The sequence below is a fragment of the Haliotis rubra genome, unplaced genomic scaffold (assembly GCF_003918875.1).
Source record: "Haliotis rubra isolate DU_JTF1 unplaced genomic scaffold, ASM391887v1 Scf56, whole genome shotgun sequence".
Classification (NCBI taxonomy): Eukaryota; Metazoa; Mollusca; class Gastropoda; order Lepetellida; family Haliotidae; genus Haliotis; species Haliotis rubra.
In genome coordinates this window covers 1,627,563-1,646,734 of record NW_025767257.1, presented here as the reverse complement: position 1 = coordinate 1,646,734, position 19,172 = coordinate 1,627,563, and the positions used below count along the sequence as shown (strand labels likewise).

Below are 19,172 nucleotides of genomic sequence, written 5' to 3'. Positions count from 1 at the left end.
TAGAAGTGCATGAACTTGTATTTTGTCATGTAATCGCCATGACAACAAGGAGAGATAATCCACACAGTGCTCTAATCAGCAGGATTATTTTGTTCATGAGATCTGATTTCTAAGTGAAAGTACTGAGGACAAGTTGTGTTGCCGAAATAACATGTATTACCATCCAAGAGAACCATGTCCTTCACACAAACACAAGAGATTACATATCATTAATATTAGCGCTAAGAATGAGCGTATTATGACGCAATACTTTTAGCCATTTTTCTTGGAAATAAAGTAAATATAACCTAAATATATACTATGTTCATTATCAGAAAATCAACACAAAAAACATTTCATTTTGTTGAAACACAAGTGATTTCAATGAGCGAATATTTGGGTCTTTTGTGACCTGTTTGTTTTAAGTTTTTGTACAACCAGCTCCATGTTGAAATAAAAATAAATAAAATAACACATTATTCATAAATAAAACGTCAGACATATAGCTATGATTTGGATCTGGGTATTAACCTATCAGTACAATGACTAACCATCTCAAAATGAATGGACTAGGTTCAAGATCTCAATAATGAGATCCAACATATGTACACATTATCAATATTGATTAAATTAGTATAAATGACATCAATAATTATTAAATTAGTATAAACAAAGCACCATTTACAATGTGCTCCTGTGATCTAAGCCTTTATGCAAAGACAATGTCTAAAAATATATTAACTAGTGTAAGAGTTATCAAAATGTAAATTAACTCAAATATTTTCCTTTCGATTCTTCTAAAACCAATAATTCTACCACAAGACTAACATTACATTTTGGCCATTTTTAAAGCTTTACAAAATACCAGTTTGCATAACCATGATGGAAATGACAAGGATAGTTTAGAACACAGGAAATGTTCTCGTAATGACACATGCAGTGAGATGTTGACAAGAATAAAATAGCATTGTTTTCAACTCCTCAGCTCTATGTACAGGTAATTTACAACACAGTTTAGGAGAGGCAGCATTTGCCAAAACATTCTGAAAGACATATCAACACATAAAAATATGATGTACATCCACTCAAGGATGAAATAATTCTGTTCAACCACTGTTTCTGGCACAAACTACAACTACAAACTACAAGTGTTAAACGGTTCTTGGGTAAAATTCCAAAATGATGTAGCAGATATTAATTTAATGTCTCTGATAAAAGTGTGTTCCATGGGTTTCAAAGGTATAATAATTTGTCATCAAACACAGATAAATACTTTTATAGGTTACCAGGAACCTCCATGTAGTCATGACAGCTGATTTATAGTAAGTGAGTGAGTTGAGATTTATGCTGTTTTTAGCAATATTCCAGCAATATCACAGCGGGGATACCAGAAATGGGCTTCACACATTGTGCTCTTGTGGGGATTCAAGCCCGGGTCATCGGCATGACAAGCCAACGCTTTAACCACCAGGCTACCCCACCACCTCTCAACTGATTTATAGGTATAGGTAAACACTTGTAAATTATTTTCAGATGTGTTTCAAAAAGTTGTCATGGAGACTAGATACCAACTTATGGAAAAATATTTGGGTTTGCAATGAACCCTTTGTGATTACACCGGAGAAGCAAGAATGGCATTTCACTAGGTCATCATCACAGTCTCCATTACATTGGGACAGAAACATGAGGATGTTTATCATCTACAGTGATACTAGTGTATGAAAATATTTTGTAAAGCACTAATCATGTTCAGGACAAATGTTCATAATACAAGATTTCCACATGAATTCCACTCTGAGGTAAAAATATAATATGAGAAAACACTTCTAAATACCGACACCAATTAATATCCTACCTCACACCATGTTACCAAATTGTCCAACTTTAGATTATTTCACCGACTTTCCTTATTACAAGCTGACCATGAAAAAATGACAAATAATTTGTAAGTTTACTGAAACTTTTGAATAAATGAAGCAAATACATTCAACATAAACTTAGTTTACATTATTTCTTAACTTTGACAACTGACCACATTCCATGCAAATTAAATAATGAGATTAAGAGAATTCTTATATATGTACACGTTATGCAAAACAGTTCTAAAACATATCCTTACAATTCTATCATGTATTTTGAGAGAATAAACTAGTTTCGTTAGCACTCATTTCAACAGTATTTCCGTTCTATCATGTCATGGCTTTATGTGGAAGTGAGTGAGTGAGTGAGTATGGTTCTATGCTGCATTTAGCAATATTCCAGCAATATCATGGCAGGGGGCACCAGAAATGGGCTTCACACATTCTACCCGTGTGGGGAATCGAACCCGGGTCTTTGGTGTGATGAGCGAACGCTTTAACCACTAGGCTAACCCACAGCCCCCTTTATGTCAAAGGAAGGAACAATGGTGTTTATGGTGCGAACCATGAGCCCATGCTGACGCATCTAGAAACTCAGTCAGGACAAGATTCTACCTGTGATCACAGGTTTCAGTCATGCCTAAGGGAAGCTACTCTTCACGACACACATACACCCTATATACTTTGATGAAATCAGATGATGAATCTGTCATTTTGTGATAATAGCATCTTGAAAAAAGGCAAAACCTTTGTTGCTTTATGATAAAAAATGGACCAGTGAGTTGAATTTTGGAAAAAATCAGTTATCTTGTAGAAAGAATATCAAATTCTGCAGTCTAAAAAAACCAACCCCCAAAATAACAATAATACAATTATCCTGAATCAAGTTGTACACACAGATGTGTCAGACAGAACCTACTGAATGCACTGAGCATGAGGAGTTTACCTGATCTTACAGCTAGGCCTTCGAACCTTAACTGGACCAGATATCTCAAAGCGCACATTAAGAAACTGGGCACTGGTTACTACCAATTGCACTGCAGGCCTTCTATTTTCCTCTTGTTTTTCATAAACAATAGCTCATGGCTTACATGTACATTACCAAATGTTTACTATATGACCCTTGAACATTTAGGACTACATGTATGTAAGCAGTCTGTTGATCAACCATGAGAAGGGATATTAACCCATGTACCAATTTCTTCATCTGTACGTGGATGTGGAAACACAAAATGTGAGAAGAGAGGTTGGTTGTGAAACAGGTATGGGAGTAAAATAGAAATGATTAATCTATCATTTTATAACCATTCAAATTTCATACATTATGGCAAAATCATAAAATATATAGATGCAAATGCAACTTAAACACATCCTCGACTTATGGAGACTTATCGAAACATATACCCAGGAGATTATCGAGGATACTTAAACATGACAACATTCCATACTCGCATGTTGTTAGGTAGTCTACCCACCTTCCTACTTACACACAGAGTGAGTGAGTGAGTTTAGTTTTACGCCGCACTCAGCAATATTCCAGCTATATGACGGCGGTCTGTAAATAATCGAGTCTGGACCAGACAATCCAGTGATCAACAGCATGAACATCAATCTGCGCAATTAGGAACCGATGACATGTGTCAACCAAGCCAGCGAGCCTGACCACCCGATCCTGTTAGTCGCCTCTTACGATAAGCATGGGTTACTAAGGGTTCATTCTTACCCGGACCTTCACGGGTACCTACACACGGAACATATTGTGGTTCATTGAGTTCATTTTAATGCCACACAACTTAAATGAGACAGGATCTTACAGAAAAAGTTCTTTTTGCTAATTTTCCTAAGCTGAGAGATATGTCATCTGTTGTTATATTTGAACCAGACATATCTTCTTGTAAATAATAAAGACCTAAGTTAAGGTCAACGACTTGGTCAGTCTACTCACTGGATGACGTCACCGCGATGCAACATATTTCATTTTACTGCATCTTATTCTTCAAACCATAACATCTACAGCACCCAGTCAATGCTATCTCATTACTCACAATCAGATGTAATATTTACCACATGATTCCACCCCATCTCCCCATATACTGAAACTTAGTAGGAATCCTCCTATATTGGTCCCTTGTAGTTCAAGAATGAAACCCATGATATGGCCAACACAGACCCAGATGACTACAACTTTCTTTATCTATCCACAACAATCCCCCAAACAATTGTATGAAGTGTTACCTGAATCTTACACTTTAATACATCTGGTCCCCAAACAATCCCTACTCGTGCACCCAAAGTGTGAACCAGTAGATACTGAACTTCTCTCCAAAGGTTGTAAGGCCATAACCAAACAGTAATTTGTTCATCAAAATCTTATCATTTATAAGAAACCAAATTCATTGAAACTTACACCTTGGTGACATAGGGCAAAAAATATCTGAAGTATATTTGGGACAACTGTAACAATAGACAGACTCATCAGTAGGTGTATGCAAGTCAGACAACACACAAGTCATTTCTTTATAAGAAAGCATACTGCCATAAATATAGTGAGTGAGTATGGATTTACACTGCTTTTAGCAATATTCCAGCAATATCACAGCAGGGGACACTAAAATGGGCTTCACATATTGTACCCAGCAGGGGAATTGAACCCGGGTCATCGGCGTGACGAGTGAACGCTTTAACCACTAGGCTACCCCACCTTCCCTTCATAAATATAGATTTTCCAATTCAGGAGAACAAATTATTCATTTGTCATAGCCTCATCACCTCATTTTGAGCAAACATCAAAGCTATGAGTTACAACAAGCAGTTGTAACCATTAAATCATAGAAACTGTTGTCTCAATCAAAATCAAATGAGCCGTGTGATAGTAAAAGATTAAGAAAAATGCTTTTTATCAATCGGTTTGTGAGATTTTTATCTTCTACAAAAGTTGCACACCTAATGTTCATTTGTAGGGGGTGTTTTCCGTCAGGTCAAAATATATTCAGTTGGTCAAACAACTATTACAATTCAGTTGTGGACTTTGTCACATGCTCTTATCATATTACCCAAAAACGTAACATGCAAAGTTTGTGTTCTACACAAATGCTTACATTTTATCACAAAATTCCTCCTAATAATTCTGACAATAAATAACAATGGAACAACAAATTTACCACTGAATTCAGTGTGAGGTTTAGACCCTTCTAATCACTGTAGTCCAGATTTTTGCCCCAAAAGTTACAATGAAATAAATAAGTGCTTGATCAACTTTGCTGAAATAATTGTTTCTTTTACTGACATGTCAAAAAGTTATATCCCTTACTATAGCGATCTACATATACTTGGATGTTAGAAATATATCTTGAAGGTTGAATTACATTCTGCTTGTGAAATTGTCTTATCAGCAAACACAACTTTATAACACAACATGTTTACTGGTCACTTAATAAGAGCAATGGGTGGAAAAGAAAAACAACATGGATAAGTGGGAAGATGTACAATATTAAAAGAGTCTTGACGAAGTGGGGACAACAGAATGGTATTGTTCATATAAACAATACCATTTGCCTGATTTCAGATTTGATATTTTGGTTCTCTGGTGGGTCATGTGAGACAATTATTTTGGGAGGAATGTCCTTGAAATAACATACACTTAGGGAAGGCAATTGTTTTTAGTTAGCTTGTAATGTAATCCAAACTCAATCACCTGTAAATCATCCATCATTCCATGACATGCACCCACAACAAATACTATCTGTACCTTCGCTGATACTCTCAGCAACGTTTGAATCTTTGCAAGGTAAAACTTATTAAAACGTTAAAATTCATGTCAGAACTCACAAAAATGCCCAATGAAACAGCATATATTTGTAAACAAACCACTAAAAAAAGGAAGGCCTTAAGGCTGAGGAGACATTCTTGTTTGGTTCCTGTATACTTATGAGCAATGTTGATTTGCTGTTTTCATCACATATATCAACACTAGAAGCTGATGACTGATGAGGTGAGAATATATATAAATGATCTTAATACTTCCTACATCATTACATCAGTTCTATTTCTAATATCACTAATACATCCAAACACTTCTTCCATTACCTGTGTCAACAAAGTCCCATGTTTTTGGCATACATTGCTGTGAATATCTGTCGTGGAACGACCACAACCTGTGATATCATTAACAACAAAAACACTGACAGAACAAAAAGTACTAATAACACTGAGCAATATCCTCCATACATTTTGTTCAAATTCAAGATTCCTAGAAGCAGCTTACAATATGTAGTATATATCATGTACATTTCAGTGTGGTCCTACCTCATACCTAATCCTGCCTATGATTCACTGCCAGTATCTTGTATGTTGCATGTGCATTTCACTGCAAGTGAACTTCCTGCCAAGTGATAAGTTACATATATAAAATATTTAAAGCCTGTGGGCAGACACATTCACAGGGCATTCATGATGATTGTCACCTGTCGATCATCCTGATTGACCAATCAAAATTAAATTTACGACTAAGTAATGACACTGGTGATCAAGAGAGGATGGCTTTGCTGCCTCTATTTGACACTGATAAGCCATCTAGACTAGCAGTTCGGTGGATCTTCCCCGTCTTCTGCCAGGCACGAACCTTGTCTTCGCACACACTGCACATAGCCTGTAATAGAGAAGACATTCCTTTCACTACAGTGAAACCTGCTAACACCGGCACCTGTCTAATCTGGCACACTGTCAAAACCGGCTTAAATTTTGGTCCCACCATTTTACAACAATATTATGATCATTAAAACATTGTCTAATCCGGCACCTGTCTATTCCGTATTCAGGCATGACTTTCCGGTCCCAACAAGCAATTTTAACTGTAAACAAACGCTCTAAGCCGGCATGGGTATGAGCAGTCCAATCAAGGTCCCTTAATCCAATACACTAATTAATCCTGACACGCTAGATAATCAGAAAGTAGTTGCGCGGTGAATCAAACACTATAAGCCGGCATGGGTATGAGCAGTCCAATCAAGGTCCCTTAATCCAATACACTCCTCTCTGCACGCTAGATTATAAGCGATAAAGAGACTGACGAGTGTAAATGACAGCCATGTTGGAAAATGATCATCACTGTCTAAACCGGCATTATATTTCAGTCCCGTGGGGTGCAGGTTTAGACACGTTTCTCTGTATATAGGTTGGGAATATAATAAATCCATCAATTTTTCCATCAAAAACTACCAGTTACATGAAGTAAAACCAAGTTCTATGGATATTTAACTTCTTTATAGTAATGGATTGCATTCATTGCAATAAAGAAGTTGACTGTCCATAGAACTTGGTTTTCCTTCATGTTTACAATTTCTAAAATGCCTCTCAAAGAAGTTACCAGTTAACATGTCAGTTATTAAAACCCAACTGGTCCACATCACTACGGTATGAGGTGAGGTGAAATAGGCTTTAACATCATACTTGAGAATATTTCGCTCATATGACAACATGCATGCATGTGTATGCATGGCTACTTGTACTAGCCCCGACTTAAGCTGGTTTTATAGTGCTAGCTCACTGAGATAACATGCTGCAGTTAAGCATGAATACCCCACTCGGACACATTATACTGACTCCGAGCCGACCAGTCCTTGTTGTACCCATTAATGCCAAGCGCCAGACAGGGACCAACAAGTACCATATTTTAACGTCTTTTGGTATCGAACCTGCGACCTTACAGTCCCCTACGGTATGAAACAGGAACAATATTTTGTAGAACAAAGACAGTACTTCCAGTTTTTCACTAATCTGACAGTGCTGTGTGTCTGACCAAATCTAGTTTTACAACATACCTCCAACTTGAGGGCCCTGTCTTTACTGAGAGGCTCCAGGGGAAAGACCAAATCATGAGCATCAGCGAGAGATCGAAGGTCAAAGTAGTATTTGGCATAGACACTTGATGGTACATTGATGTTGAACTGAAGCAACTCTAAAAACTGCCGTTCTAGTTCATTCCTGGAGGAAAGAAAAAACATGATCATACAACTTCCCCAGCAATGTCCTGTAACCAGGATGTTCAGTCGGGACATTTTGTCACACAAAACGAATAAATATTCAATGTAGGAAACTAGCATAAACTGAAACTGTCCCATTGATAATCAGCATCGATAGCTTATTAGCCCTGAATTATTTCAAAGTTCAACATAATTTTCTTCAATATCACATGCTCATTAAACACACAGTTTTAATACTCTTTACAATACATCTTTGAAGCACCTCAAATCCACAATTATGTAATGAAGTTAATGAAAACGTACATGTCTTCTACAGCAACATCTTTGAGAATCTGACAGAAGTCCACGTTCCACACAGCCTGATCATCCCATACTTTGGAAGCAAGAAGGATGGCACCAAGAACGATTCGCCGCGACGTTGCTGGGGAAACCTCTATCTCGGCGTAGGTTAAAAGTCTTTCCAAATACACCTGCAGACAAAGAATAGTACTACATATCACAGCAAGGTATTGTTCCTTACATATACTTCTAGCATGGCCATAATCAGGCCACAAACTTCAACAGTCCCTCTATATACCATTACGTAAGAATTATTTTAATGTGGATGGGAAAATTTCTGTTGCAGAAATATCCTGTCTGTGTTGAAGTCTGGATGGATTGGTTCAATCCATTCATCAACCATGACCCCTGAGAGGAAGTCTGGATGGATTGGTTCAATCCATTCATCAACCATGACCCCTGAGATGAAGTCTACATGGATTGGTTCAATCCATTCATCAACCATGACCCCTGAGAGGAAGTCTGGATGGATTGGTTCAATCCATTCATCAACCATGACCCCTCAGATGAAGTCTACATGGATTGGTTCAATCCATTCAATTCATCAACTATGACCCCTGAGAGGAAGTCTGGATGGATTGGTTTGATCCATTCATGAACCATGATCCCCTCAGATGAAGACTGGATGGATTGGTTCGATCCATTCACCCGTCATAATCCCCTCGGATGAAGTCTGGATGGATTGGTTCAATCCATTCATCAACCATGACCCCCTCAGATGAAGTCTGGATGGATTGGTTCGATCCATTCATCAACCATGATCCCCTCAGATGAAGTCTGGATGGATTGGTTCGATCCATTCATCAACCATGATCCCCTCAGATGAAGTCTGGATGGATTGGTTCAGATCCATTCATCAACCATGACCCCCTCAGATGAAGTCTGGATGGATTGGATCCATCCATTCGTCCGTCATAATCCCCTCAGATGAAGTCTGGATGGATTGGTCCTATCCATTCCTCCGTCATAATCCCCTCAGATGAAGACTGGATGGATTGGTCAATCCATTCATCAACCATGATCCCCTCAGATGAAGTCTGGATGGATTGGTTCGATCCATTCATTAACCATGATCCCCTCAGATGAGGTGAGGTGAGGTGAAATTGAATTTAACGTCGTGCTTGAGAATATTTCGCTCATATGACGACGTGCATGCGTTTGTATGTGTATGTGCGGCTGCTTGTACTAGCCCAGACTTAAGCTGGTTTTATTGTGCTAGCCCACTGAGATACCATGCCGCAGTGAAGCATGAATAGCCCACTCAGACACATTATACTGACTCCGAGCCAACCAGTCCTTGTTGTACCCATTAATGCCGAGCGCCAGGCAGGGACCCCCCTCAGATGAAGACTGGATGGATTGGTTCGATCCATTCATCCGCCATAATCCCCTCAGATGAAGTCTGGATGGATTGGTTCGATCCATTCATTAACCATGACCCCCTCAGATGAAGACTGGATGGATTGGTTCGATCCATTCATCAACCATGACCCCCTCAGATGAAGACTGGATGGATAGGTTCAATCCATTCATCATAATCCCATGGTCTGCTGTACTTTAAGTCAGCACATCTTAATGAGGGAGCTTAACACTGCTCTGAACTGTCTTTCAGCTGACAGAGTTTGGTGAAGCCGACAATATTTTCAAGTCGCAAATATTGAACCCAGAACCAGAGAATGGATGCCAATGATATGTTCCATGAAACACAAACCAATAACAGCACATTTTCAAACAAGGAAATCACACACACACTTGGAAAGATAGTTTATGTCCGTTTTACCAATGGCACTCACCAAGGTAACTATTGCACATTCTGCTGTGAGCTGGGCAGCACTGAACAGGTTCCTAACAAATCGATATATCGTCTTGTGTTCAGGGTCCCTCTTGTTGTAGTCATCTGGGACAGGTTCCTTCTGAAATGTCAAGATCAAGAAGTTCACGATCAAGGTGTAACAAAACTAAATTAAGCCTTATATGTTTTTTCATCTTATATTGAATATGGTACTTTTAATCATATTCATCAAGTTTTGTTTTCAAAATACATGAAATCATTTACTACTTCAAAAATCCTCATACAATAAATTCATAAACCTACGATCAAAGTTTCAATATATGCTCCCCAAAATAATACATACAGACAAAGGGTGTTTTTTCTCATCAAATATATCCTGTATATGTGATTCTGCGTTGTGAGGAGGCATGAGCCGATCACGGTTCCGGATGTGGAAGTAGATGGCAAGAGCTACTGCTTTGATTGTGTTCTTCAGATTGGGCTGTGACACTGTGGAGTCATCGATGAATATTGTGGAACACGAGCTGAATTTCTTCAGCTGTCCATACTCGTCCACCTAAAAAATGATTAAATCAAACTTGTCTGATTTGGATTTAAAATGAATGGCCATTACCCAAAGATTTTGGTATGGGATAGGGATGCAACTGATCTGATCTCCATTCCATGTCATCCAGGTTAGTTGACACTTTATTAGTGAGTGAATATTGTTTTACACTGTCAGCAATATTGAAGCTAAATGATTGAGGCCTGCAAATAACAGCCTCTCTTAGACAAACTAATGGTTTACATTTTCAGCTCCATCATGGGCTGATGACAAGCTTTCAAATAAGTCTAACCACAATCCATTTCAGTTGCATCCTGTTACAAAGGACCAATCACATGCCAGATAATATCCCCACAGAATATATGCTCAGCAAACCAGACCTGTGAAGATCCGGATTAGAACTGGTCTTCAGTAACCCATGCTTGCTGTAAGATGCAACAAACGGGATCGGCTGGTCACCCCGCTGACTTGGTTAACGTATGTCATCGTATCCCAACTGTGTACATCGATACTCATGCTGTTGATCACTGGATTGTCTGGTCCAGTCTCGATTATTCACAGACCGCCGCCATATAGCTGGAATATTGCTGAGTGCGGTGTCAAACTAAACTCACTCACTCAGCAAAGCAAATAACCAAAGGAACTATATTTGTTCCATGACACGCATGAGCATCAAAGCCATATCAGAGTGCCAGGATATATGCACCTTGCAACCAACAAGAAGGGATGTAATGATATCTAAGGTGTGGATCCAGATCACAAACTTTGATCGTGATATCATATGATACGTACAACAATGTCTACATTGCATGAAATTCTCCATGGTCGATGTGGTCTAGGTAACCATGGCAACATGGGGTCGTTGATGATCTAAAGAGTAGTTCATGCAATTAGATTTAAGTTTGGGTTGCACTGAAGTAGATATGGTAATGCTAAAGCATCATCACATCTGTTTCTTAAAAACCTTAAGTTTTGAGAGTCAATACAGAACCCTAAAACAGACTGATACATGGTCAGCTGGTTACCATAGAACCTCCACCAACTACTGATGTTTGGAATTGAGTGATATATGGTTTTAAGCCGCTTTTAGCAATATTCCAGCAATATCATGGCGGGGAGACACCAGAAATGGGCTTCACACATTGTACCCATGTGGGGAATTGAACCCATGTCCTTGGCATGACGAGCCAACACTTTAACCACTAGGCTACCCACTGCCCTGATTTTTGGAAATCCTCGCTGCTAACACTGTAACAACAAAGCTTCACTTACTACGTGATGGTGGCCTTCTGATGTGGTGATAATCTGACTTCTCCTCCTCATCTTATTATCTGCAGAGAAAAACATTCAGTGTGTAGTAGTCTATAATCTCATAACGCTATACAGGAAATAAGTAGGGCTGCACGGTATTACCGGTAAACCGCAATACGAAATTGTAACAATTATGTATTGCGATACGGTTATGACGTACCGGTATACCGCCAAAGATTTATTTGTTCAATTCTAACCCATTCAACACCGCACATAAGACTTCCGCCCGTATACCCCCTAAATTTTAATGGTGAGGAAAAAGATATATAGTGAGTGAGCGGGTATGGTTTTACGCCGTTTTTAGCAATATTCCAGCAATATCACGGCGGGGGACACCACAAATGGGCTTCACACATTGTGCCCATGTGGGGAATCGAACCCGGGTCTTCAGCGTGACGAGCGAACGCTTTAACCACTAGGCTACCCCACCGCCCCGAAAACGTTATATATGTTTATTCAGGTAATATGGGTGGTGGTGGTGGGTGGGGATTGGGCGGAAGTCTTTCCAAATGACTGGCAATGGGTCCACGTAACAATTGTCAAAGAGCAAAGTATGGACGTTTCGAGGAAATCATTAAAATTGAATACACTAATGAATAAAATCAACAGCTTTAATAAAAGTTGTCAAACGTACATCTAAGTTACTATTTCCATCTTTTCATGCGATCATGTTATGTTAGTCAAGTGACATCTCGGCTTTCGTCACCTCGATCTTCATGCTCGGACACGATGTTTAATGAGAAAACATTTGCATAAAGAATATTTGTCACAGGTCGCCACCTAGCAGGATACGTCCCATAAGTTCCATAAGTTATGTATTTATGGCGATTTGTTGCTTAACACGTTCAGAATAGCATTATTGTACCCAAAACTTTTGTCTATTGCTGTAATATGATTGGCTTACTACGAGTATGATTTTTACCAATCACAAACCTTATAGCAGACTGTGGTGAAAAAGCCTCATTAGAAACCAATCTTTATCCAATAAAATCGCTTCTTACAACAGCGAAAATACTCCTGGCAAGGTTACTGTGATATTATCGATGATTAGAGCTTTGGAACAATACCTGCCATCAACTGAATCTTCTAGAGTGTTCATACGGAGCTTCGAAAACAGTGGCATTTCCCAATGTTGTGTCATGTTACCGGGTGAAAAGCCACGGTTATCGGGAAATAGGCGACCATGCATATTATTTAATTAATCTTTATATAATAATTTTCTGATTACGTAAACAATAAAATATAAAAGAAATAGGTAAGAGGATATTATGGCATCTTACAAATGGATTACAATAGCTGGAGTTTACATCTCCTTCATCGTTTATATGGACATTTTAAGGACATTTTAAGTATGCAAATTTGTATTACTATTAGAAATGAATGTATTTAAGTTGAACTTGAAGTTGTATTATTTGAATAATATGACAAACATACCTTTGGTATTTATCAACAGTTGGATTAGACCTAAAAACTTTAAATGGTGTATGACATAGCAATAATGCTTCACGAACTGATATTTTCCTTGATAAACATAGGCTTCTATCTTATTGTAAGGTTATGTTTCTCATGTTTCATTGGGTTTTTTTCATTATTCTGTTCAGTCTAAAGAAAGTGTACTTTACCTGATACAGAGTGACTTTTGCCCATCGTGAGTGTTTTGTTAAATCATTTCTTTATGTGAATGTGTACCAAACGTCATTCATGAAATAGGTAATGTTAATAATACTTTTATTCAAAGACAAAGGTGCATAAACCATCGTTTTGATTAGAATGTGCACTTCACGATCATGTCACATGATTGTGACTTCAATGAAATTTTACTTGAGTAATACAGATGTGTACAGTAAATTCTTTAACTCTTTAAATTATTTGAAATTCAACATCCTTTGCTGTTTAAAGAAGTTAAAGTATATACTAGTAAATAATATGGGTGGGTCGATGGAGGACATAGTGTAAGCTAGTTTCAGTTGAATTTGTCATATATATGAAATGAGAAATCAATACATTTATCTGCATTAACTTTCCTTTGGACAGCAGTTACAATTAAAAGAAAGACTTGTTGAAAGGTTTTTATAAAGTAAAGCGTAGGGATAGTAATTTTTGGAAAGGACTAGTGACATACAAAATCCACTAGCCCAGAGGGCCAGTTAAAATGTTTAGCGAGTGTCGATCCCTGCTGTTTTAAAATAAAAATATAAACAGGAGAATGTTCTGGATTTTCCTTTTTTCACTTTGAAAAAAGGCTATACAATGCACAATGGTTACTCACATATACTGTGATTCAATTTGAAGGTAAAAGAATATTACAAAGTGGACAGATCTCAATAACTGTTCTTTCACAATATATTGCAATACGTATCGCAATACAGAAGAGTGTATCGCAATAAATCGCAATACGAAATTTGGGACAATACACAGCCATGGAAATAAGCATGAAGCTGATGATAGAACAAAGGGTCATTGATATGAGCAACAACCCGTGTGCCTGCTGTACAAGATGATTATAGTGATACATTACTCAAGAGTGTGTTTTTGTCAGAGAGCAGGGTTTATCCTGTTTATACACAAGCACTAGCAAACAAAAAATCAGAGGCACAACTAATCTCAATACAAATAAAGGAAGCAACTCTATTCAAACAGCCAGGAGTAAAGGACACAATATTTAATTCAGTTACATTTATCTTCAGTACTTTGTTGGACTGCATGTAGTTCATTCCTTTCTCAATCACAGTGAGTGAGTGAGTGAGTTTAACTTGATGCTGCTTTTAGCAATATTCCAGCAATATGACGATGGGGACACCAGAAATGAGCTTCACACATTGTACCCATGTGGGGAATCAAACCCGGTCTTCGGTTGTAACAAGCGTAACGCTTCAACCACTAGGCTACCCCACCGCTCATGGAACCGGGCCACTGGAACTGAAGAGTGAAGACTGATACAGATTTGATATCAACCCAATACACATGCTTACTTTTCTGGACTTCATTTTCAGAGCGTGTTGAGAACAGTGGTCTAGCAATAGGATTGTTGGATGGATCAGCATCAATTTCTGGAAAAGAAATTAAAACATGATTAAAACAAGTGTATTCAAAGTAAGAGATACAATAAACAGGACAAGTTGTTCATATATCTAAGGCACAGAGCTTTGAAGGAATAGGCTTTCCAAACGTCGGTACATTCACAGAAGACATTGATATGTTAAACATACTTTAGGGTGGATTTACATTGAATTTCTCAGGTATGTACTCATACCTCAGCTTGTTATATACAATGCATACCAAAATAAAGTAATATTCAGTTGAATGATTTTGGTTTTACGCTGCTTTTAGCAATCTTTCAGCAATATCACGGCGGGGGACACCAGACATGTTGTACCCATGTGGGGAACTGAACCCAGGTCTTCAGCGTGGCGAGTGAACGCCTTAACCACTACGCTACCCAACCACCCTAAAGTGATATTCATCCTCAATATGACATTAACATATTCAACACAATCTGCTTTAGGCTCTATTATATCAGCTAGTCTCAATTCTGAACTGTTGCGAGCAGCATTTCAATTGGGCAAGTGCAGCCCTAATTTTGGAATTGGACAACTAAATACATGCTTCTAGTTCAATTGAGGTTTTGAATTGAATAAATGACAGCACTTGAAACCAGGGCTGCATGTGCTGGTATCAAGCTCTAAATCACTGTAATATATCACACAATCATGTTTGTGGCTCTTTAGCAGCTAGTCCAAGCTTTAGTCTACCGACAGTGCTGTTGATGGGTGTTGGAATCAGACGCATTAGGCTCATGTAAGCCATATTTTCTTAAAACTAAAATGTTAACCATACAACATACCATGGGCATCATATATTCATCATTTGTAACATATCCACTCTACCAGAATTATGATTCATTCAAGTAACTTTTCAAGAGTGGTTTTGTAATTCCATTGAAACATTATAAATTGGATGTTAATATGCACCAATGATACATATGAGGAGGGGAAAGTTGGATTGTTGGTTTGTTTTTTAACGCCGCACACTGCAATATTCCAGCTATATGGTGGTGGTCTGTAAATAATCAAGTGTGGAACAGACAATCCAGTGGTCAACAGCATTAGCATTGTTCTACGCAACTGGGATACGATGAAGAAGGGGAAGGTGTGTATCAGGACTAAAGTTGAAAAGAATAAAGAACAACCAAGTAACCAAGTTGTTATTGGTATGAAGAATGCAGTCATTTGACTCCACAATATCAGTACTTCATGTGACCCATACCAGACAAATCAGTTTCTTGATTACAGTCTGTATATTTAATGACCAATTACTAGCATAAAAGTTGAGGTTTCTTTTCCTTCTAACTTGAACGATTCTAGACTTAGTCCAATAGGGTATTTGAACGTCTTTAAATGCAAAAATTGGTTGTTGTAGTAACATTCTAAAATGTTAGTTACATAATGTAAGTTTCGTAATGTTGTAAGTGGGCTGATGAAAGCACTAATTACATCAACAGTCTTGACTACTTTTCCGTATATTAAATGCATGTACTTGCAGTAATTCGATACAACCACACTTTATTGCTGTATGTATCAAATTGCTATCTTAAATTTTCATTCCACTTGAAGATTTTATACTGAACCAAGTGAAATGGTTTACCACTGTGCACTATAAAGTAAGTGTCTCCAACAATCTCCAACAATCTATTGTACTTAAACTATTCAGATGAAATAAAGTTTTAAATCGCAGACACAATACACAAAGTTATGTCTCTATTTTAAGCATGCTTGTAATGTATGTTTAGGACATGATTTTGTTGGTAACCCATCCATAAATATTTCACCACTTACCAGTGATGTAAAATATCTTGATTCTTTATAACTTCTTTTTGCATTTTTTCAAATATATTTCTCTGATATTTATCAATACTTGATCAATATTTTGTTCACGACTACCGATTTCTGAAGGGTTCACCGTAGACATCTAATTTTGGAAATCATCATGACTCAAAATTATCTTGAGGAGTCAAAGGCAGACAATTGAGAGTCGAATGACATTTCATGATTTAGAAAACCAAATTGAATCTTATCCCTTTGTGAATTAAATTTTTAATTCAGCATCATCAGATTCAACTATTCACAATGTATTTTACTTGAAATCATCTATAATTTATCAAAGCGAGATATGGAAAATGGAAAAAATACAAGCCATGCATGAGACTAACTTGTGTCACTTTGGCACATTTTGTTCCTGTCAACCAAATCATTAGGCTATAAGAAATAAGGTCTGACACTGTCTTAATACATTAACGCTGTAAACATGGTCAAATTAGGTCAAATAAGTTTTAGTTTCACTGAATAACATAAATAATACATCAGATACCAACTCGTCATTGAATTCATGAATTGAATTACCCTTTATTTGTGATACATATCATTCCCGCCTCATAGTGTATTCATTGCAGCCCTAGCAGTCAGCAATATTCTTGTTGTAGCACGTACATAATTGAGAAAGCTCCATAAAAACCAGTGGCCAGATAGCAAAAAGCAACAGTCAAAACATCAGGGTATGATAATGCTAACTCAGGCTCCGCATTGTCAAAAACTTACACTCCGCAAGAGTTGTTTCTTACAAGCATATGTTATCTCGCCCCGTCAATAGCATCACCCTTGCGAATTTTTGTGCAAGCTACTTATTGTAAGTTTAATAATATTCTTTACTGAGAAATGAACACAAATAACATTCTTCACCTTCTGGTTCCCTCTCACTTATGTGTGGCACACCAGGTAATGATGCAGTGCTCTGTGGTTGAGGCAGCATATGAGTTTCCTCTTGAGATGGCTGGTATATCTCTTCTCTCTTTGACTTTCGCCCACCTTTGGGGCTGTGGTAAATACAACAGGATTGTTTGTTTCCCATTTTGACCAGACCTTATCCACGATTCTCGTTTCCCGATTATACCACAAAAGGTAAAATGACGGTCCGACCTATGAAAGTATTTGACAATCTAGGACTTATATCCATAGAACAAAAACGACTCTTCCACGGCTGCCATAGTGCACATGCGACAATGTGTTATTTTCATTAAAATTTACATGGTAACATAACAACACAGTTAATTAATGGTATCGCAAGCTTCTGAATGGCAGTGCGCGTCATCATAGAAAACTGCATGAATCTTGGCACTGTTTGCTGCCTTTGTCACAACAGTGAAATTTGGCCTCATCGTTACAATGCAAAGTCCTTATCCGTTAGAAAGATCCAACATTTACACCACCCATGTCAATGTCTTCTTGATTAGGAATACATTTGTCTTGATCATGCTCAAGATCCAATTTTCATATTTGTTCGAAGCGTAAGTTCTACATTCTAGTCACCGGCTGCAGCAGCGGAAGTGAATTTGATGTCAATTGCCCACTGACATTAAGTTGCTTTATGTGATTGGTCGATTTTAGGAAGCACTAAACTATGATTGGTTCTGTGTGGGTGGGTGCGTGAAGCTTAATAAGACCTCCTTTGATTGGTCAGGCCAACTTCTGGAATGTTTTCTTGACAACTGATTGAAGGTACATGTTGTTTATATCGTCCACTAGATGAAATTGGCCGAACAAATTAATGTGTGGCCATAAAATATTTCGGTCTCTCAAAATTGATAATAATTATGATGATATGGACCATGTATATTCACTCGATCATTCTCCAGAATAAGGATTTCGATGGGAGCCAAATAGGCCTTATTAAGGGACATTGGACTACTACGCGAGATTTCAGGTTTATGCTTCTTGAACGACGCATATGAACATGATCATATGTCTGTCTCACGTTTGACGTCTACAGCAAATTCGATTTCTTCGAGGCACAAACTTACAACTGATTTCAGACATTTAGTTTCACATATTTTCTGAATAACAAATTAGATAAAAGAATATTAACAAATATTCATATTGTTTTACAGAAACAAGATTTCCATTTTAAGAGATAAACCTTTGAAGGTATGATAAGGTGATCAAAACATATTTTATCTAGATACATTGTTTCACAATACATTTTATCGTAAGATTTCTTTTTGTTTATCTATTTCTTTTTTACAAATCCATACACATTTTCTAATTAGAAGTAACGCGTCAGTTTTGTAACACAGAGAAAGACCATATATGGCCTTGAATGAAAGCAGGAATATCATTATGCACAAGAGATAGTTTGCGGAGTGTTTGATCTTGTGATCCATGAAGGATCCATTTAGTCGGCTGAAGCCACAAGGATTTCCCCCACACCAGAGTCATATCGTCATGGGTTCGAATCCCCTATGAGCGGATTATGATGAATAGTGTTTTGGGTTCCTTAACGTGGATTATAAACATGCAACACCGTCCAAGACTCAC

At 37.7% G+C, this 19,172-nt stretch overlaps 1 protein-coding gene across 1 annotated transcript; it reads right to left on the bottom strand.

Annotated features, from left to right (window-relative positions):
• Window positions 1-3,678: 3,678 nt before the first annotated feature.
• On the bottom strand, window positions 3,679-18,179 carry LOC124253961 (cyclin-Y-like protein 1). Its single transcript, XM_046687808.1, has 8 exons — window positions 17,541-18,179; window positions 14,778-14,855; window positions 11,767-11,825; window positions 10,294-10,506; window positions 9,952-10,071; window positions 8,123-8,289; window positions 7,658-7,820; window positions 3,679-6,486 (listed from the first exon to the last, which is right to left on the bottom strand). Exons 1-8 carry the CDS (start codon window positions 17,707-17,709, stop codon window positions 6,364-6,366), a joined length of 1,092 nt encoding a protein of 363 aa, XP_046543764.1. The 5' UTR covers window positions 17,710-18,179; the 3' UTR covers window positions 3,679-6,363.
• Window positions 18,180-19,172: the final 993 nt, after the last annotated feature.